The sequence below is a fragment of the Chaetodon trifascialis genome, chromosome 15, assembly GCF_039877785.1.
Source record: "Chaetodon trifascialis isolate fChaTrf1 chromosome 15, fChaTrf1.hap1, whole genome shotgun sequence".
In the NCBI taxonomy this organism is placed as follows: Eukaryota; Metazoa; Chordata; class Actinopteri; order Chaetodontiformes; family Chaetodontidae; genus Chaetodon; species Chaetodon trifascialis.
Genome location: NC_092070.1, coordinates 10237861 through 10259873, shown reverse-complemented (window position 1 = coordinate 10259873; position 22013 = coordinate 10237861). Strand labels below are relative to the sequence as shown.

The following is a 22013-nucleotide window of genomic DNA, read 5'->3' as shown; positions in this document are numbered from 1 at the left end:
GTGTAACAGAGTACATTTACTCGAGAACTGTGCTTAAGTGCAAATTTGTGGTCCTTTTTACTTCAATGTTTTCCATTGATTGTTGATTGATTGTTTATGCATCTTTATTTTTCCTGCTCCACTCCACCTCAGAGGCAAATATAATGCTTACTTTTGTTACTAGTTTCTTTTCAGATTTGGTCGTTTTGAATTGGAAATGTTCTGGTGAACTGAAGGAGTAGCTGCTTCTTTATGGGTTGAGAAAATTCTACTCCTTTGCTGGAAAATGCAGTCATCCCCAGGTAGCAGCAGCAGAGGGACTGAACATGCTGTCTAGCCACTGATCCTTGATCTGGCTGAGGTTTGTGCAGGTCACAGTCTATGGCTCCCACCGTGGCTCTGAGCTGTGCTGTGTGTTGATAAATGCACGGTGCTGTCCGTGGTGCTGAAGAAGACTTCACTGTTGCCTGTACACTCATTGAGTCATGACACCTTCATGATCAAAGTGACAAGTAACAGCATGTAGCTGCAGAATAGCGAGGGGATGATAGACACACCGCTGCCTGCAGGATCCCTATAATACTTCTATGATCGCTCCATATTTAGGAGACCATGGTGAGGGCTGCATGGTGGCGCAGCAGGTAGTGCGCGTGCCTTACAGCAAGAAGGTCGCCGGTTCGATTCCCGGGTCGGGCCCTTCTGTGTGAAGTTTGCATGTTCTTCCCGTGCATGTGGTTCTCTCCGGCTTCCTCCCACAGACCCAAAACATTAGGTTAATTGGTGACTCTAAATTGCCCCTAGGTGTGAGTGTGAATGGTTGTGTGTATGTGCCCTGCGATTGGCTGGCGACTGGTCCAGGGTGTACCCCGCCTCCCGCCCATTGACAGCCGAGATAGGCTCCGGCCCCCCGCGACCCCGAAAGGGATAAGCGGCATAGAAGATGGATGGATGGATGACCATGGTGATCTTATAGAATACGGTGCATTGCTGTGCATTAAACTACCCATCAGTGTATGAAGTAGTTAAAATGATCACATTTTAACTACTCACATTAAACATCTACAGCAGCGAAATGCAACATATCTGTTAAAGCTTTTGATGCTTTTAGTAACTTTTGATGACTGATAACAGGTGTGCTGGATCCTCTTCCTCTTGTGTAGTCATAACCCAGTGCTCTCTACAAACAAACCACCAGGTCAGCTGGTTGTCCCTGACCTCTGGCCGCTCTGGACGACGGCAAAGAAAAAAGACAAACACAGCAGGGTGTCATATATTGTCTATGTGGTCTACTTTTATTAGAGAAACAATGTTATAAAATAGTTAATAATAGTACATAACAGAGTCCAAGCATACTCATTCATCCAGGGTACAATGTGAGAGGAAATGAGGAGGAATTGTGTCCCCCAAAGCAATTTTGCCTACTTTCTTTTATGCGTTCTTATTATATTATAGAGCAGGAACAAAAAAGCGATCAGACCGGAATATATTGTCTGATTGATACCTGTAGATGTTAGCTCGGCACAGAGGAAGATGTGTCTTGATCAGCGGCTCCACCAACGCGTGCTGATGGCGTTGACTGCCAGTGACCTCCTCACATCATAGCATAGCGTAATGAATTCACACGACTCATTTTTGTTTGGAGGTAAAGATTCAAACGATCAAAGTTACATTTCCAGCCAGCTGCTGCTGCTGTTGAACATACGAAAAGCTTTTCTTTGAACTTACTGTGTTCTCAGATTTCCCTTCATCCCTTCATATAAGATTTATATTAGTAATTTCATGGCGGGCAGCATATAAATATAACACAAGGGAGCCACATTGGTCTATTTTCATTCTGGAGTGTTGCAAAACAATGCCAACACCAGTTCACTGTGCAGCAAATGCAGATGAGCAAATACTCTAATTCTTTCTCCCTGTTCTAGTTTAAGTCACTATTGTGCTGGCTTGTTTTACAGTGCTGTAATTTATTCAAAAGCTGTTGCAATCCCTTCAAACGGACACCTCGCCTCTTTAAGTTTCAAATGAACAATCCCTCGAGACAAAGTATTTGACAAAGTTTATGTACAAGCCTTCATTTTAACAAAATAATATATGCAGAAGTTTGTGAATAGGGCAATAGAGGAAGTTTTTTTTCTGCTGGAACGGGACAAAAATAAAACTGCTCCCAAAAAGTGCATGGGCTGTGCTTGATTTAGCCTGCCAGAGCTTTGAAAGCTCTGACAACACAATCACTCCCAGTCTGTTCGCTAATAATATGATGGTTGTGTCAGCCTAAGTTAATGCAATGGCTCATCCATAGAAATAAGCTACATCCCAAACACAGACAACGGTAGCAGAATGTTATTTCAGATTTCTATGGGTCCATTTCTGCCCTCATGTTCGTCATTTGCAGCATTTTTTCTTCTCAACGTGCAGGACTCTGTTGCAGCGGGGGCAGGTGTGGTACGCATCCTTGAATTTTTTCATGAAGAAAGGAATCAGGCAGCAGCACAACACTAACCTGCAACACACACGCACATACACACATAGTTAGTGCCATGCAAGATCTTCCCGAGTGTTATTTATATTTTCTGTGCACCGTCCTCTGGACTGTGTTGTCCTCTGCATGTGGCCAAACACACCTTAATGTCTTTTTTGTGATGACTCTCACACAGGATGAATGAAATACAAAGTCAATCTTCACATTTTTGAGAGACCTTAAAATTCTCATACGGTCCCTTAACAAAAACTGGTTTAATGAAATGAAAGCAAATTGCATTTTATACAGCCAGAAATCACAACTTTGTTCCAGGGCTTTGCAGTTACATGTTACACCTTCTATCCTTAGACCCTTAATTTGACACACAAAAATATTTTCATAAGTAATGTCTTTAACCACATGTTCATCCACTACACTAAGTAAAAATGAGAATTGGATTATTGCATTTCTATTAATTTTGATCCAAATGACACATACACAAGTGGAAAATAATACTATTGTGGAATGACATTTTCATTTTCAAGTTCAAATTAACATTTTAATCAAGTCCCGAATTAGCTTCCATAGTGTTCTCTGATGGTCCAGTAAAATGCTTTCTGTGCAGGTGTCAAGCTGCAAGGTATAATTATCTATATATTCTATTTACCACACTCTTGTCCCAGTGTCTGTTTCAACTTGGTGCATCCACATTTGACTCTTCAGACTACTTGACAGTGCCACCTTGCACACTTTAAGATCTTTTTTGGTGAGGTTAGAGACACAGTCCCATTACACTAAATACGCATTACACAAGTTCCAACCAGGCAACTCCTCTGAGGCCCAGAAACCTCTGGATTAACTGCAACTGTGACTGTCACCCTCTTGCCAGGAAAGGACAATATCAACTATGATATTAACTGCATTCTTAACTAATGAATGGCTTTGTGTTGGGTCTGTACTGGGTGGTCTCTGGTCTGCATATACAGTATGTACTGTATGTACCTGGAGCCACCAGGCAAACTATAACTAGCATCCTCTAGCACACACTCACCCGCAGCAGATGAAGAGTAAGCACATCAGCCAGGCGTACGTCCCTGCTTTGTAGGTGACGTTGGTCATGACTTGCTGCTGGCAGGAAGAACAGGTTGTCATGCCAGGAGAACTCCCCAGCGCCGTGTCGTAGCTCACAAACTTCCTTTTGCCGTCTCCAGAGTCCAGACCTGAACCAAAGGCGCCTCCTCCGCTGGTGTACACTGATGGAGGTAGAGAGGAGCAGAGACAGGGGAGGCAGAATGATGAAGGGGAGGAGAAGACAAGAAGGGAATGGGAAAGTTAATTAACCATGCACTAGAATAAACTGTGGCAAAGGTTTTGGACATGTGTTTTCTCAGAGATGTTCCATCAGGTGTGAGTTTACCTGGTGTGACACTGGAGCTTTCCTGCGTGGTGGGAGGTGTGAATGGGGTGTGGAGGTGGTAAACTTTCACTCCATCCCCTCCCTGTCCTTCTACTGGACCGGAGAAAGACGAAAGAAAAAGGAAAATCAGAGGGTGAGACAAAGACAAGATGGAGTTAATGAGCCAATCTGATCTTGTTGATGATGGTGAGTGAGTGTTTATGTGTGAGTATGTGTGTGCTGTGCTTGGGTTTACCTGGTATGACATAAGGAGGTGGTTCTTTTTTTCCATCTGCACTCATTGTGCTGCAGAGAGAGAGAGCAGGATTGTTACAAAGTGTGCATCTCTTCATAAGCAGTCAAGACAAATGACAGAAACACCTTATGAAACAGATCTAAGACCTGCCTTAAAGCTGTAAAAATACTTTCCCAGCCCCTCTCCCATTCTCATGAGGCAAATGTGATGCTGCTTCCTACCACCAGGTAGAGCCAAAGCCTGACTGATGCAGCTAAACGTCTGTCAGCCTCTGTCAAAGATGTCAGTCATCTCATAGATCAAGCAGATAGCTGTCAGCTCAGAATATTTATACTGCATTGTGTGGATGTTTCTTGTCAGAAGCCCTGGGGGGAGATGCCTGGGTGGGACTCTGTCTGGGGTGTGACGGCTGACATGTTTCGAGTGTGGTGGTTCACCCAAAGGACTTTTTTTTTTTAAGCCTCTTTGTTCGCACTGATAGATTTAAGCCCACTGACACAACTGTCATCACCCACGAAAAGACACACCTCTGTTTGTTAGTATGACTGTAATATTAGTTGTAAACTTTGTGTGCAACTTTCCTTACATGATGTGACAATAGTAACAGTAATAGTAACATAAACTAAACAGTGAGGCTGGTATTGAGACAAAATTTTAGAAAAAGTAATTCCACTGGCTTACATGCTGCATTGTTTGCTGTGAATCTCGTGCAGAATGGCGGACCCTGCCACCAACAATGAAATATACTATATAGGGAGCTACATACACTGAATACCTTAAGGGTTATATCTTTAAGGCTGGCTCTTGTGAAAGATTCATACAAATGTTAATTCCTTGGTCAGTAATACAGTTTAACAGATCAGCAGATGTAAATGTATCTGAGGTATTCTCACTTGCAACAAAGTCAAAGACATCCATTAATAATCATCCTTGTTCATTGCATTTTTTATAATATAAATTTTTCAAAGTACACGTATAAACTGCATGAACTGTAAGTCCTTTGCATGTCAAAGATCGGTGTGGTCAGTCTCTGGTTGCTTCCTTCTTGACACACTGGCGTGTAGAACTTCACCATGCTACATTTCTATGACTAAACCACACTGCTGGCATGCTAAAATGCTCCACTCACATAGCTAAAGGGGACAAGTGAGCCACGAAACAGATCATCCACAGAATGCAGCCGAAAACAGAGGATGGGCCGTCAGAGAGAGAGAGAATGAAGGTAAACATGAATTAAGTTTGATTAAAGGTCAAATTCAGGGTTGAATGTCTGTGATGTCAGTCCAGAAGATCTACAGCAATTACTGTTATGACACTGCGGCTCAGGACTGAGATGAGGCAAAGAGTGCGACGTGGCCTCATTAAAACATAATTAGTGCTCTTGTCATGTGAGACCAATCCGACCCACAAATGACCAAAAGCTGTCTCGTTAAAACTTGATAATTAGTCAACTATATGGGTCACAGTAGAGCATGGAACTAATTTTCTGTCCCTCTGTTTTATTATTATTGTAAATTGAGCTTGAAAGTAGGGTGGTTTTGAGTCTCCGGCACTTAATTTTGGTTATTTCATGACTGCAGCGCTGTGTAGAAGTAGGTAAAATATGATGTATTTTATGTACTTAAAGATCCATAAACTGTTCAGTAACTTCACACCTTAACACGGGCCCTGGCAGAGCTGGCTTCATTGGCTGCCGCTCGCCTGCTCTCTTGCTGTTGTCTGCCTGGTTTTTAGGCCCATTGAAACACAAAAGTCATCTGACCAGTTTTATATAATGATGATACAGGAAATGAAAAAAAGTCTGATTCTTTTGTCTCCTTACTGTCATTGTGTTTCTCTTTACATACAAACATAAAAAGTCAGCATGACTAGGCATCCTTTGTCCCTCACGCACACACAACCTCGTACTTCTGTCCTTGTGAGGACACCTGTCATAATGCCTTCTCTAGCCGCTTATGCCTAACCCTAAACCTAAACCTGAGTGGAACTTACTCTTAAAACCAAATCTGACCTTTCAAACTGCCCTTTGATGTTCTTAGGACTCTCCAAAATGTCCTCACTTTCCAAAAATGTCCTCACTCTGGTTAAAAACACGTCCTCACTAATTCGCAAATACAAATACACCCACACTCACACACAGAGTACACACACTAGCTTGATTATAATGTGGCATCCTCTCTGTACATACGCTGTAAATCTCAGTTTCTTTCTCTTCCTCACCTATACGATCGCACTAACGCGTGCTTTGCTCCAGCCATTCATGACATGCACTGAGTTGAAACCATAGTTCATCACTTGTCATCGCAGTTTCCACTTGTAGATGACAGACTGCTTTGCCATTGTGTATTTCTCTCACTCTCTCTCTCTCTCACACACACACACACACACACACACACACACACACACACACACAAGGCCTGCATACACCCATACGTCGGTGCAGGAATGCGCCCGAGCTGCATGCTTCTCTCTCTGTGCCACAGACTGAGGGTGTGTCACTGCAGCCTGAAGTGCTGCACAGATCTGAAATCTGTCCAGTGAGCTCATCTGACGTGTTGAGTGAATGACAGTTAAAAGTGATGACTTAATATAAATGGAAATAAGATAAACACTTCAAAAACTCGAAAAAATCCCAAAAGGGCATCGATGTAAACTGAAATCTATTTTTCAAAATGTGCTTCTGTGTCTCTTCACAGCTTTAAGGTCCATTCCTTCCCGTGTGACTCTCTGTAGCAGCCAGACACATGTGTTTTGATAAGGAGCTGCAGAAGAAGCTGGCTGTCAGGGCAGGAGCACTGATGTAGAATAACTGGCTGAGTTGCTCTGTCACTCTTTGGCTCCGTTCCACTATGCTGTAACCAGCCGCTACATCTTTAATTAGAGAGTTTGGGGCGTGTTTGGGTCAGGTTAGTCAAGTAAATTTCTGTAAGGTTCTTTCCTTTTCTTGAGGAGTATTATCTTATGTGACGTTTTTCTTTTTATCCCAATTAGTGTGTGTGGGGGGGGGATGCTAGGGAAAAACTCTGCAAAGTGGCTGCAACATTCACGGTGCGTTCAAGAACCCTAAGATATGTGAAAAATGAACTGAATTGAACAAATAAGAAAAAAAACAAAATCATATAGATAGTGAGATTGAGAGATATGTCCATGTGGTGGTGTTTGTCTCATCAGAGGGGACATAAGGCTGCTGATGGAGGCAGCAGCAGGGTGCAGATCCAGAAAAATGTATTTATCACATTACAGAGATACTTTAAATCCACAAAGGGGGAAAGATAGAGGCTGCTGACCGAACACCACGTGCTGTGTGAGAGAGGGCCGGGGCACATGACCTCAGGTCAGTTTGCTTTCTCTAAAGTTTCATCACCGAGGCAGGTGCCTGGGAGTGGATTCATGCAGGAAGAACTGGGTGCGACTGATCGAGAAAAATTATCCCAGTTACTGAACCACTTATAACCTCTCAGCCACCCTAATATGTCGAGAAACTAAAGGATGAGTTAAAAATATAAACCAGCCCTTTAGACTTTGGGTCATTTCCTGTTGTTACCATTTTATGATATCAGCTTTTAAACTGGTGATTTCCCACTGTGCTAAGATGGCCAGGAAACTCATCTGTTGAGTTCAGTGAAACTCGTTTGTTGACACCCTGAGACACATCTAAGCCATGGGTGTGGCCTCACTGTATGCTGCATCTGTGCCGGTAAAACCTGACTCTGCATGTGTGGGAGAGGGAGGAATGTTCGCTGTCTGCTCTCATGATGATTTTTAATGACCAGCTGACAGAGCAAAGGGGTAATTTGAAAGTGGAAATTACCCAGTTAATCACTTATCACTTCAGAGACAGACACAGAGATAATCAAGCTGCTGTTACGAGAATATTTAACACATTCAAAGCAAGTTTGATGTGTTTTTCCAGTAGTTCTGTGTCTGATTTTCGGTAACACCTTGATCTGATCTGACCCCTAGTCAGCCAAAACGTGCAGGAAAATCCCCCAAAGTAAAGACTCAGCCCACAATACTGACCTGCAGAAATTAAAATACTTACTAGTATAATACAGATTGCTGCATTTATTAATTCATTTTAAGCTTCACAATAACATATTATACGATGTTAAAACTATAAAGCACATTCAGGCCTTGAAGTTATTAAATCAAGTTTTTAGTTGTGCTGTTCTTATGACTATAGCTCTTCATTTTTATGTATGTGACTGTGCTATAAGGATAAACCAGACCTATTGAATCAGATCTCATGTCGTTTGTACTTTTGTGTCCTGCATAATTTTGGCTTTCTCTGAAGTCTCTGCAATCTCCTTTTTTATAGTAATTGTCAGAATTTTCATATAAATTTACTTTTTATTATGTTTTTCACCCATCAGCACTTGAAGACCTGATTGTGTCTCAGTACCAATCATGTGTCATTGCTTTTATGTAAGCGATAGCATCTCAGCTGCTCAGATTAGCTAGAAAGCTAAATGTTTTTCTCTAAATCTGACAGCATCAGACAAACTAACCAGCAGTATATGGTAAACACATGTCATCCGAAGTGTTTCTCATTGTCAGATCTCCAGTTTCCACTGATCCCACTGCTCTATGGCTGCTACTGCAACCATCAAGACCCAGACTCCGACTGACATGTATCAAGCTAAAGAAAACTATAGAAACTTTGAATTGCACTACAACCATATCTATTAATCTGCACAATACAACATTAGATCCATCGTTTTCTGGGATTTTTCTGTATATTTTGGCTGATTGTAGGTCAAATCAGAATGCACCCACACCAGTACCAGAGTCTAAACCACTGAACCACAGCTGGACTATGCAGACAGCTGTATGGACCCTTGGCTACACCCACGGCCTGTGCATATTGTCCAAAAAACCTCAAATCCTAAAATCACCAATGACAAAAACTAACAAACAGAAACATCAAGAAAGAGGATGGAAATGATCCAAGACCTAAAAGTGACCATGACTAAACACTAACATTAAAATTACACCCTCTTGCAGGCTGAGCCGGAGCCCATGAGCCCTGCTGTGTGTGCTCACGCTCCAACAGTAAAAGACAGCAGATTTAGGTCACAGTCATTATCAGTGATTTAATGTGAGATTTAAAGCAAGACATGACTATTCTGTACTTCTCTTTCTTTTTGTTTTTTTCATACAGCTAAACATTTAAGGGATCTCAGCCATATGTCTATGTGGCACAAAGGTAAAACCTCACAGACATAAATATTAACTCTAATTTTCATATTCACACAGCCTTACCTTCTCCGGGCGTTGCAGTCAGTATACAGAGGTGTGTGTAAGCTGCTGCTGATGTAGAGTCCAGACGTTGTAGCTGACGGGTCCACCTGTCTCTCCTCTACCTCTACAAGCCTCTCCCTGGACACGCCCACAGCGCCGCCCTCATCAACAAAGACATGAATATGCAGAGGGACTGAGTCACTCAGTGTGTTTAGGTGTACCTTTCAAATGCTGTTCTGGTCTTTTTAACTTGTGCTTTGTTTCTGGGAGATTATTGAGGGTGTGTGTGTGTGTGTGTGTGTGTGTGTGTGTGTGTGTGTGTGTGTGTGTGTGTGTGTGTGTGTGTGTCACTCTGTTGAGTGAGAATAACCAGTTTCCCTCCTGATACTTTGTATTCCTACAGTAGTCTATAAGACTTAACAAAGACTTGAGGTGATCACAGTTTTTGTAACAAAATGTGACCTGAGGGCCATCGGCCAAGTTTGAGCGACATAAATTTACACATTAATATACACTGAATGTTTTACCATTCTCCATACAAACTAGATCAATTACATTTTTGAACTAACTCCACCTATGTGTTGGAAGAGGAAACGCTGGGATAAATTGAAATAAATGATTGATCCAGATCTAAATATTCAGAATCTGAACATGTCCACACTCATCTGTCTTCAGGTGATGAGGCTGAAGTCCGGGGGGCTGATTTGGGGCAAAGCTCGCCAGAATTTCTTATTTCTAGCATCCAGAACAGAAACACACTGGAGAAAACACATGTTTAAATAAGATTTTGTCCCAGGAATTCTCCTCCACAATGGCTTTGGAGCTGTTGTGCAAGAGTATGAGTGGCGATCCTGATGCAAAAAAACCTTGTTTACAGCAAAAGTTCAGCATTTTAGGAAAATGATTTTCTTCCTTGAAAATTTGATGAGAAGAAGATTATATGTTTGTTAGTAAAGCAGGCCATTAGCTTAGCTTAGCATAATGACTAGGAACAGGGGGAAACAGCTAGCCTGCCTCTGTCCAAAGGTAACAACATCCACCTACCAGCACCTCTGAAGCTCACTGATAAAAATGTTACCGGTAATTTGTTTCATTTGTACAAAAGTCAGCGTGTTGAAAGAACAATTAGTTTCAGCTATTTTTTTTTTTGGCTTGGACCAGCTGCCAGGCTTCCATCTGTGTCCACTCTTAGTGCTGATCTGCGCTATCAGCTGCGGGCTGTACACTTACACCAGACAGACAGAGTGGATAGATGGAGTGGTATCAGGTTTCTCATTTAACTCCCGAGCAAAAAGCGAGTCAGCGTAAGTTAAACGGTTCCATAAAAGCTGGCTAGATGCATGAGGTGCTTTTTAAACTTTTGTTTATTATGGTGCTGCAAACAAACATTATGGAAGTAAATCATTAACACATGGCCACACAAAGGGCTTACAGTGCGTAAAAATCCTACCAATCATTTGACAGTGGTAGACAACAGCCTACTAGTGATTTTGGCTACAGTACGACACAGTAATGGCATTTTCCTGTATTAACGTGGCACATTTTATTCTATTTGCAATATACAAACCTGTTTTCTTGTATTGATGTCATTGAATTTCAGCTCAAAAGATATCTGGGAAGATCAGCGTTTTCTTTCAGTCAGCAGGGAGCAGGCCAGTTCAACCACATTTTTCTACTGTTGGTCACTGGATCACGGAGTACTGTTGAGTGCCTTGAATAAGCACACCTTACAGGTATGTTGGGATAGGCAAGAAAATAAGTTTAGTTTCCATCATCTGAGAGGATTTGAATCAATGACCCTGGTGAGCCCATTCCTAAAGGCTGACTGCATCAAACCTGCTCACCTTTTAGAATTGCAGACTAATGTCGAACAGACACACATTCAAAACCATGAGAGGTTTTCATCATTCATTTTCTGTAATAAATATCCCAAAGTTTCCAAATGTATTACGTTCTGTTTCTACAACATATTTTGATTCCTGACCCTCCGTAAATGGAGTCTCTTTGTGTGTTGGTGGTGAATGTGACAGATTACAGTTTCATCTTAAAATATCTCAGCATCTCATACACACACATATGCACACACATTTTAAATAACAAAGACATCTTCTTTTCCAAATTTCCCTTCATCCCAAAGCACCTCAGTTATAGTCCGTAGATCATCACAGTGTGGGGTGTTGCCTCTGCTTATGATGTCAAGTGGGTGAGGTGGTAGAGTGTGTGTGTGTGTGTGTGTGTGAGTGTGTGTGTGTGTGTGTGTGTGTGTGTGTGTGTGTGTTTCGATGGGCCTGACAAACAGCATTCCAGAGAGTAGACCAATCCTTAACTTCTCAATTCTACATTCCGTAAAAATTCTGAGGCATGTGTGTGTGTCTGTGTGCTAAAATGTCTTGTATAAACTGGGACATTTTTCAGTGATTACAGAGCAGGGGCTTATCCTTTCTCTCCTTAATAGCATTGACACAACGTTAATGATGATGGTAATGCACACACTGAGAATAACAGGTCATCTATTTTCCATATCCAATTATTCCTATTGAAGAGATGGGAAACTCCACAGAAACACATTTCTGCTCGTGCTACTAACAGAAATGAACCACCTAAAAATAGTAATGATATTCAACTTCATTCATGTGGCAGTTTTGACACAAGTACACATAAAAATACCAATAATAGGTCAAATGAAATGAAATGAAAAGAAGAAGAGACTGTTCATGTGGACTATTACTAAGCTTAGATAACAAGACACTGACAACAGTGTCACTCATTTAAGCAGATACAATAAGGAAGACCGAAGCCTCAAAGCTACTCTTTGATTTCAACTTTCAATTTTAGCTTACTTGTAAGTGTTGAAGTGGTCTTAGGATTGAGCCCTGCGGCACACCTTGTTATTTAAGAGGCAGAGAAAACTTTTCTTCTCTTTTATTGTTTTGTTTTTGTTGGGTGGGGAGTGGAGGATATATAATGGTATGGTATAGTATATTATAATGGTGGAGGAGAATTGCTCTTGTTGGTTGGTGATCACATTATGTGCCCAAGGGTTCCCAAGCTGGGGATCCTGTCCCCAACTAGGGGTCACTAGACTTTCTTGATTTTAAGGAGTGTAAGAAAACCTTTTAAAAAATATACATCAGGCCTATACCTCAGCATTTCATTCATTTGACTCTTCCCTGACCCCAGTGTGCAAACACGCAATCATATCAACTCATTTCAATAATATGATATAAAGATTTTATGCGTGTTTCTCGACAGTGGTGAAAACACTTTGAGATGACAGAAAAGTCACTCGCTGAAGGCAGCAGGCAGGTGGTGAGGTAGGAGGAAGCGATGGGCAGAGGGAGGGGAAAGACAGAGGGAGGTGGGTATAATCATAAATATAAAAATAGACTCTGACTCAGCAGCTATAAGTACTGTGTGAATTGAAGTTAAACGCTACTGTATGAGAGTGTCTCAGTCTACCTGCTGTCTTTGCTGTCTGCCTCTCATTCTACCTGTCTGTTCTGTGCACCTGTTACCTGTCAGTACCCTTTGACATGAGGCATGACAATCAACCCCTGTTTTGTTTGAATGGTTGTACGTTTTGCATGTACACCAGTTAAATAATTAAACCACACTCCAGAGGACCTTTTAATAACCTTGACCTTTGTGTGACTGGAACTTAACAATCTTGTATTCTTAAAAAACACAAGAACAAAGAAATAAATCAGCAAAAAAACCAAAAAGGATATATGTAAGAATATTCTAGCACAAAACTGATTATTTGATGTTGGCCTGACAAAAACAGACACCACTGCACATACAGGTATAATCACTTTTACAAGATGCATATCTGCCATAACAGCGTATCTCATTCAGTGGTATGTGTGTGGTATGGCTGTCACCTGCTGATATCACTTCAAGCAGGCCAATTATTCCAGCAATGTGTCACCTCTAACGAGCTGATTAATGGTTTCCTGATGTGATGGACAATTTCAACAGAGCGCCAAAGTCTTTCCATTAGCTTTGGTCAGACTGAAAGAGCCAAAGTAAAAAGATTAAAATACATCCCAACAGTAATTGAACAGTTAAAATGCCACTTAGCTAATGTTGTTTTAGCAACACATTATCTTCAGACTGTCACTGTCTAGCTTGGTTAGCAGCAAGCTGACCTTTGCGAAGCAGATGCCTGTAAGTGGCTGGCAAAATGGTAGATGTGACAATGTCAGTTAAGCTGCGTTAGAACTGCACCAAAAATGACCAAATCTTCGATCAAAAGACAAATTATTTGACTGTTTTAGATCTGTGAAGCATTGCCTTACTAACCCCATCCATTGCTGCTGGAGTGGCCGCACCATGTATGTTTACTTGCCTAACCCTAACCCTTACCCTGAGCTCAACCTAAACCTAACCATACCCTAAAATTTAATTACTTATGTTATGGGGACTTGTGTGTTATCCCCATAAAGAAAGCGAGTCTCCACAAGTTGTGTCATACCTTCTCTGATAAAACTTGGCATGTCAGTCACAGACTGTGCAAAGTTGTGTAACACTGGCACAATGTGCCTTATTGGGTATGTTCCTTCAAACCTTGAAGTAACATCTGTTGACAGGGTGGCCAGAATGACAGAAACACCTGACAGTGAAATGCAGTCCCATTCTTTGCAATACTACCTTTTAGGAAGCTTTTTATAATATTTCATTCTCAATAAAAAGGGTTTCTAGTTGTTTTTTTTCTTTTCTACGTTGGTAAAAAGAGTTCAGTGTGATAGAAAGGACACACGTCTCTGTCCATAGTCCAACTGTACACCAGCTTACCGCTGTGATTGAGCTACACAAAGATGAGTCCTGTGCTGTGACCAGAGGGCGAGGTGCATCACTGGCTGTGAGTCAGACTCAAACCTACGACACCGAGAACACACTGCGGCATGTGACCTGGCCTGCTGAGCCACCAGCGTGTGCTGGTGACATTACTTCCTGTCCACTCTTTCATGGCCAGAAAAGATGATGAACCAGTTTTTTGTATTTTTGTTTTTTTTTCCCAGACTCCTGGCGACCTGTTTGTGCACATGGTTAATGACCTTATTAGTATATTTCACCATTCGCTTTATGTATTGTACACATATTTAGACAATGTAGTTGATGTTTTGAAGTCTGTTGTCAATCAATGTAACATATACAGTGTGATTAAAAGAAATTCAATTAAACAGTTTGTTCATCCTTCAAAACTAATTGATAACACATTATTAACAAATGTAACTTCTCTGCATTGCGCCTCTCAGAGATCATGAAGTTAATCTAGATGACACTTTTATTTGTTTCTCTGAACTCAAAAACTAATAAGTTGTTTTTATCCTCCACAGAACTAATCATGGTGTGTGCACACAGACCGTCTGTGATAGTTTTTAGTTCAAACAGAGTAGCTTGTGCAGTGTTGTGTTCACATTTAGTCTGTTAAATGTATGAATATAACATGAGCACAAATATTGGATGGAGGGTGTAGACAGCCAGTGTGACAGACAGCTAAGCAGACTAGGTAATAACTGCTGTCAGCAAAAGTAAAACTTAATTGGATATTTGTCAGGTATTCACTGTAGTAGACAGGGCATATGACTTTCAGTGTGTGTTACTGTGCTAATGCCATGGCTGTACTGAATGTGTAATGTTTAAACCAACCCTAACTATGTCTGAGGTGTGTGTGAAATATGATATACAACCTGCGAGCCATTCGGGAAGGGTGTGTTTTGTATAACTACGATACAGCCACAATTCCCAAAAAGTTGGGACGCTGTGTAACTGTAAATAAAAACAGAATGCAGTCATTTGCAAACAAACTGTGTTTGCCAACAACAGTTTTACGAAGTGTTCCTGAGTCCATGTAGTAATCTCCTTTATACAATCATGCGCTCACAAAGTGGTGAACCTCTCTCCATCCTCACTTGTGAACGACTGAGCCTTTCCAGGATGCCGCTTTCATACCCAATCACGATACTGTCACCTATTACCAATGAACCTGTTAACCTGTGGAAACTTCCAAACAGGTGTTTTTGGAGCACCCCACAGCGTCTTCTGCTGCTCCTGTCCCAACATATTTGAAACGTGGTGCTGCATCAAATTCAGCATAAGCATATATTAACAAAAAGCTGATGAGGTCAAACATTAAACATATTGTCTTTGTGCTGTTTTAAATGAAGTATTAGTCGTAGCCAAAAAAGATTGACAAGTTATTGTGTTTTCTTTGTGTTTTACACAGCGTCCCAGCTTGTGTTTTATCTGCTGAACTCAGCCTGAGTGATCTTTGATTTACATTGGCCCATGTGTGCTCAGTAATTATTCTAGTCCTTCCCTCAGAGGGCTTATACTCTGTTCAACATACAGCGTCCATTCTTTGGCCCTTAGTACTGATAGTTACAAATTAAACTGAAAAATCACTTTACAGTAGCCATGTTTTAGACACACATCATGAGAATAACTCCTCAGTTAAAAGGCATCCTTAGGCTTCAGCTTGACTCTAGAGTGGAATTACTCCGGGTGATGGTGAACGTGCGTCCTGTCCTGAAATAGTTCTCGATTTCCTCCAATGAGCGGTTGCGAGTCTCTGGGATGCACACAGCGTTGAACAGCAAACAGAGCACACACACCACCGTAAAACACAGGTAGGGCACGTACAGGCCGTACCTGTCCACCAGGTGTGTGAAGGCGTGTGTGAGCATGAATGCCGTCAACCAGCTGACAGTGACACACAGACCCGACGCCACGCCCCTGGCAACCAGCGGCAACACCTCTGACATCAGCAACCATGTGATTGGACCCCATCCCATGGCATATCCTAGGAGACAACCAGCAATGCGATTACAAAGCAAACGGCTCATAATAAAGCGGATGATATCACAATAAGATAAAAGCATAAAACGACAACACAGTTTGCCAGACTGTGGTACATTAGCTTAAATGAAAATAACCATCTTGTATAAGAAAGACATTAAAATGATTTGTTATCAATATCCTTGAATCTAAGTAGCAAAATATACCCACAGTGTAACATCTACAAAGTTTTCCAAATCAAGTGAACTGTGAGAATATAGACTCAACTGAAACCAGTTTAACTAAACAAGCTGAAACGGCGGGTTTTATGTGCATGAGGAGACTGACGTTGGCATGTAATAAACAGCAGTTAATCATGCTTCAAGGGCCAAGTATAACAAAATGACCTGAAGACATAACAGTCTTTAACCTGTTGGAACAAGACAGAAGGTAATTTGTAGCAGAGATCACATTTGTCAAATATGAAGGCAAGTGTTATCAAATCTTTGCCCAACATACAACCTAACTGTATGTGTATGTTTGTATACTGTTTGGTTGTTCTTGGGCAGTGTGAACTGTTATGAACCATAAACAAGAATTTTGTGAGGCTGCATTGAGTTAAATGCTCACATCAGTATGCTAACATGCTCACAATGACACAGCTAAAATGTTGATTAGCAGGTGTAATGTTTACCATGTTCACCTTACGCTAGAAAGATAATAAGCTAACATTTGCTCCAAACACAAAGTACTGCTGAGGCTGATGGGAATGTAATTCATTTTATAGGTCAAATCAAAGTATTGATTGAAATTTGACCTGATGGTGGCACTAGATGAAAAGTCAGGGGATCACCAAAGTTATTACACTTCATCCTGTATGGGGCTTAAATATGTGAGGCAATTTCATGGCCAATTTCTGTCCAATGGTTGTTGAGATATTTCAACCTGGTCCAAAGTGGTGGACTGACTGTTTGACAGTGCTGTCCGCACTGCTAGCATGGCAAGAAACAAAGGTAAAAAATGCATGCTCAGTTAAATGAGCTGCTTGCAACACTCACCAAATATAAACACCATGGTGCTGATGAGAGGAATGATGCCTGCTGCAGTGTTTCCTGTGTCACTATGGGAGCTGTAGTCCAGACTCACAGTGACATTAGGAGGGGCAGGGCCTGGAGGGCAGGCTGTGGTGTGGGAGATCATGGTGAGAGTCAGGGCGGACAGGAACATCAGCATGCTTGATGTGTACAGCAGGGCTTTTCGTCCTGCCCTGTCCATTAGAAGGGCTGCTATGGCAACAGAAAAGAGGCGGACCGCACCCACAAGGGCAGCATCGTACCTGACAGACGCACAACCAGGACAGGTCAGTAAATCAATAAATACACAAATGATACAAATAGATAAATAGAACAGAGGTCCAACCTGGGTGCCAGGGAGACTTTGCTTTGGGAAAAGATGGGCTCCAGGTAGACCAGGATGGGCGTGATGCCTGTCATCTGCTGCAGGAAACGCATCACCACTGAGATGATGATTGGCCGGTAGAAGATGGGTGTGGCCAACTGTGACCATGTGACTCTACCCTGTGTGTTGATGCTGTGCTGTATTGGGAGACACACAGAAAAACACATGAAAATGTGTGTGTGTATTACTTCGTATTTATTTCAAAAACTAAAAGGCCTTTGCATCTAACATGTATACCACTGAAGTAAAACCTCACCTGTCTCATCCTTTAAACTTACATCAGAGTGTCTATTTAGCTAGCCTCTTTAACCCAACTGGCCACTGCCTGCTTAACTTATTAGAAACACATTAGAGCACTTATGTGCGTCATACTTGGATGGTAAGCAGCTCGGCGTGCGTATCGTAGTGTTTGCCCCTCAGCCAGCGGAGGGCGCTCTCAGCTTCCTGCTGTCTGCCCAGAGATAGGAGCCTCCTGGGGGAGCGGGGCATGAATACCAGCAGCACAACCATCAGCACAGCTGGCAGCTCCCCTGCCACTGCCAGCCACCGCCAATCTACCACCAGACCTGCACATCACACATGATACTGACATTAGGAAAGCAGGAGAGGGCAGGAAAATCAGAGTGCCACTTGTGGCCACATTCCATTTTGGAAAGGGGCATCCTCTAAAAGGCTCAGTCGTTCACAAGCAAGGATGGAGCGAGGTTAACCACTTTGTGAACATATAATTGTATAAAGGATGTTACTACATGGGGTCGAGAACACTTCATAAAACCATGTATAAACCATGTCAATATAACAACAACCAAAACCATGATGTATACAAAAAAGGTATTGTTCATTAGTGTTTATGCAGTAGTACTGGTTTGTTCCTACCCAGAGCGTACAGGGTCAGGGCGCCAAACACAGCAGTGATCTGAGGGCAGGAGCCCAGACCTCCTCTCACTTGTTTGTGTGAGATCTCCGAGATATAAACCTGTCCAATAGAGACACAACAAAAAACACCCATTCAGTCATGTGCACATCACAACAAACTCTCTCTACATCCACAAAGAACAGGGATGTTTTTGGGACAAAAAAGGGAAAACTTGTATAAAAAAGTAAAACAAGTTTTTGTAACCTACAGGAATGGATGCTGCGGTCATCCCCCCGGCAAAGCCTGTGAGGAAACGGCCCACGTGGAGCATCCACAGGTCCACAGCCCCTCCAAGCAGCATGTATCTAAGATGCATATATGCATATAAAACAAACAGCCCATGTAGACTCACATATACATGACCCACCTATAGATATAACAGCATGTATGGATTTCAGTAAAGTTATGCAATGAAGTGCCATTAATGAATGTCTGCAAAGCAGTTTCTGTACTGGACACACAGCTCAGTTCTCTGAGGGGGGTTTTGGTCCTTTTGCTAACAAGGTGGGTGGTATCCCACCTCATCCCCCTTCAAATCTACCTAACTACTTATTATACCGTTTAGCAGTTTATAAATTGTATGGTATTTTATAAAGTGACTTTTACTTTGTACTTATATTAAAGGTGCTGCTCGACTCTAACTCACCCACTTAGGCGTTTTCACTCCTGTAGCCTAATTAGACCTCCTCTCATGACTGTGTGGGCGTGTACTACACTTGACTGACATCTTCCTCACCTGCCTTGGTTTTGTTTGTACTGTACACACTGGGAGAGACGCCCTGGTATCAGTCTTATTACTTCAAAGAGTTTGATGGCATGTCATTCACAGAACACCTCCACCTGACAAAGTAATTTAAAACACCTGTGTGGGCGTAGCGACTGGTGAATTAAGCTGTCAAATAAATCTAGTTGAGTAATACTTGTCGTATTTCCTTCTGAAATGTAGTGGAGTGTAAGTATGAAGTACACATAGAAAAACTTGAATGCAAGTATCTCGAAATTGTACTTAAGCACCGTACTGGACTGAATTTCTCTCAGTTACATGCCACTACAGGTTGTTGGCTGTTTGTAGTTACTGAGACCCACCCAATAGTCGACGGCACTCCTGACATCATGATGCTCAGTTTCCGTCCAATCATGTCGTTCAGCAGCATGGCCCCCAGCCCTCCGGCTGCTGCCCCCAGTGTGTAGATTGAGCCAAACCAGGCAGCCTGCTCTGTGTCCATCCTCAGCCGGGGATCTGCATCGGGACTCCTGAACTTTGACAGGACCGGGGACGAGTAGACCATGGAGTAGCCAAAGTTGAAGTTCCCCAGGACAGCCGAGAAGACAGCCAGGAACAGTTTGGAGTTGTTAATCTGGGGTGGAAGGAGGTGGACAGGTTGAACCTTAGAGGATAAACTGCATAGATACTTTACTGAAATACACTGAAACTGATACTGAAAAGGAGAAAAATCCTATTTATGACTCTTTTAAACTTCATGTGTCAGTGTTTGTGTCAAAGGGAAGTTTGGGATCTCACAGCTTTCTCTTAAAAATATCCTGTTTTGAAGTGAAAATAAATGTGATCATAATTAAATATAGTTGAATAGATGAGTACACAGACGTAATGTGTGCACTGTGTTTCTTGTTTGACTCGAAGTGAACCTGCAGAACATGCCAGGATGAACTCGTCACACCTGCCTGCTTGAGGGCAGGTGATCTACAATATTTTAGCAGGATAAATAAAAAGGGAAAGCTCCAAAATGTGACAGTAAGTGTTTAAATTGACTTCTAGGTAACTTTGGTTCTGCTTCACTCCACTGAAAGCAGTAAGTTTTTCCAGTGTGCAATATACCTGCTCTTGCTTGATGTTAGTTCTTGTTTTGTAATGGTTCCAAAGTTTTCCTTGCAAAATAAGGAGGAATGTTGAAGGCCTGGTTGTGCTGATGACGCTAAATGATACAAGCACTGAGACGCTGCTGATTAAATGTAGTTCAGCCTGGACTGACTGTAGGACCTGTTTAAGGGAGTTACTGTTGGTCACAGTAGTCACAGAGGGAAGGATGTCCACGCTGCTGAGTGCACGTGAGCGTGACTCATGCCTGAAGCTGATGAGTTCGGCTTTTCCCCAGTTTAGCTAAGTTTGCAATTTGGTTGTTTGTTTCTTTTTGGACTTACATGTGTATCATCATTGCACCCTCTTAATAAATCCGCTTTTTGTAATCTTGGATGTTGTTCTTGAGACCGCCTCTTATCTCTGGTCTGGACTCTCTGCAGCTGATCTAACAAGACCAAACTAAGAGTCAAACTGCTCAGCTGCCTTCACTCCAGCAGAAAATGCTTGCATTCTACAAAGATTTAACAGTAACAGGACATTTTACAGTCTGAAATGTCAGTGCAGTGCACCTGTACAGTGATAACGTGACGCAATTCAGTACCTCTGCTCAGTCAAGCTCAGGTAGTTTCCTATAAGACTGACAATGCTTTCACTACTGTGTTTGTCGAACAGGATACTGCACTGTCTAAACTCTCTTCACATTACTTCCACAGCATTGTTAAAATCCTGTAAATTAGATCTATGATTTCCCCTTTTTTGTCTTTTAGTGTGTCACTGATTGTTATATGGAAACATGTTAGCTCTGTGGGTATAGGGAGGCTTGAAATAAGTCCTTTTTTTATGTGAAACTGTCTGACTCATCTGTCCGGTACAAACACAGAGTAAATCTACGAACTACTCATGAGATCTCAACACAAATTCAAATAAGTGAAATGTTTCCAACCCTGGATTCAGGTGATGGTGGTCTTCCCTTCAGCAGCGGAGTCTCCTCATCCATGTCTGCAGCAGGAGCCTTTACCAAAGCTGTCCGATTTATAGAATCTGCTTCAGGATCTGGAATGCTTGTTCTCTTCACAAAGGGATGAAATATTACTGAAGTCAGAAAACTCTGCCCTCTGAAAAATACTGCAAGAGGAAGAGTCCTTCATGCCCCAGTGAAGCTTCCAACAAAGTTCAAACCTCCTGTGGACTGCATGTGGTTCAGGGTTTTCCAGGCTGACAGAGTGAAACCGACTGTGGCGAGTGGTCATAATGAAAATGAAACTGAAAACTGGGTTTACACCGTGCTTTCACAAATGAAATCTGCCCAAACGGTCACTGACTCATACTGGATACTGACAGAGTCAAATGCATCTACATTTATTTTCAAAAATCATATTGTTAGATTGTTGCAGTCAATAAAGAATATTAAAAGCCCAGTTTAAACAAAGCCAAAGTGCTGAAACCCGGTCAAGAGCAGAAAGCAGAAGGGAGGGATCAACAGCACAATTCCTGGATTGGGCCAATCAAAGAGAAAGCAGAAGAAGAGAACCAGACCTGCCTGCAAGTTGAGTCAGGAGGAAGAGGAAAGTACAGGCTGCTTCCCCTCCAGCCCACACATCATGGGATTTAGTGTTACATTATCAGCACACACAAAACTACATTAGCATGCACACAAAAATTGAAGCATGCACTTAAATTGATGGAGAAGTGTGATAGTTAATAAGACCA

The 22013-nt window shown here is 42.0% G+C and overlaps 2 protein-coding genes across 2 annotated transcripts; both read right to left on the bottom strand.

Annotated features, from left to right (window-relative positions):
- Positions 1–1448: 1448 nt before the first annotated feature.
- litafd (LITAF domain containing) lies at positions 1449–9417 on the bottom strand. The gene is made up of 5 exons (XM_070981648.1): positions 9352–9417; positions 4090–4139; positions 3855–3947; positions 3489–3690; positions 1449–2479 (listed from the first exon to the last, which is right to left on the bottom strand). The coding sequence occupies exons 2-5, from the start codon at positions 4133–4135 to the stop codon at positions 2362–2364; spliced, it is 459 nt and encodes a 152-aa protein (XP_070837749.1). The 5' UTR covers positions 4136–4139; positions 9352–9417; the 3' UTR covers positions 1449–2361.
- Positions 9418–15806: 6389 nt separating this feature from the next.
- On the bottom strand, positions 15807–21420 carry slc2a6 (solute carrier family 2 member 6). The gene is made up of 8 exons (XM_070981548.1): positions 21247–21420; positions 19571–19842; positions 18693–18789; positions 18445–18544; positions 17941–18134; positions 17530–17705; positions 17169–17446; positions 15807–16135 (listed from the first exon to the last, which is right to left on the bottom strand). Exons 1-8 carry the CDS (start codon positions 21298–21300, stop codon positions 15807–15809), a joined length of 1500 nt encoding a protein of 499 aa, XP_070837649.1. The 5' UTR covers positions 21301–21420.
- Between the last annotated feature and the right edge of the window lie 593 nt (positions 21421–22013).

Excerpts from the sequence above, each read along its gene's own strand:
- litafd (XM_070981648.1), bottom strand. The coding sequence starts at position 4,135 with ATGAGTGCAGATGGAAAAAAAGAACCACCTCCTTATGTCATACCAG. Across the intron at positions 3,691-3,854 it reads AAGCTCCAGTGTCACACCAG|TGTACACCAGCGGAGGAGGC; the intron begins GTAAACTCACAC and ends TACCTCCATCAG. Across the intron at positions 2,480-3,488 it reads TTACTCTTCATCTGCTGCGG|GTTAGTGTTGTGCTGCTGCC; the intron begins GTGAGTGTGTGC and ends TGTGTGTTGCAG.
- slc2a6 (XM_070981548.1), bottom strand. The coding sequence starts at position 21,300 with ATGGATGAGGAGACTCCGCTGCTGAAGGGAAGACCACCATCACCTGAA. Across the intron at positions 19,843-21,246 it reads CACCATCACCTGAATCCAGG|ATTAACAACTCCAAACTGTT; the intron begins GTTGGAAACATT and ends CTTCCACCCCAG. Across the intron at positions 16,136-17,168 it reads CACCATGGTGTTTATATTTG|GATATGCCATGGGATGGGGT; the intron begins GTGAGTGTTGCA and ends GTTGTCTCCTAG.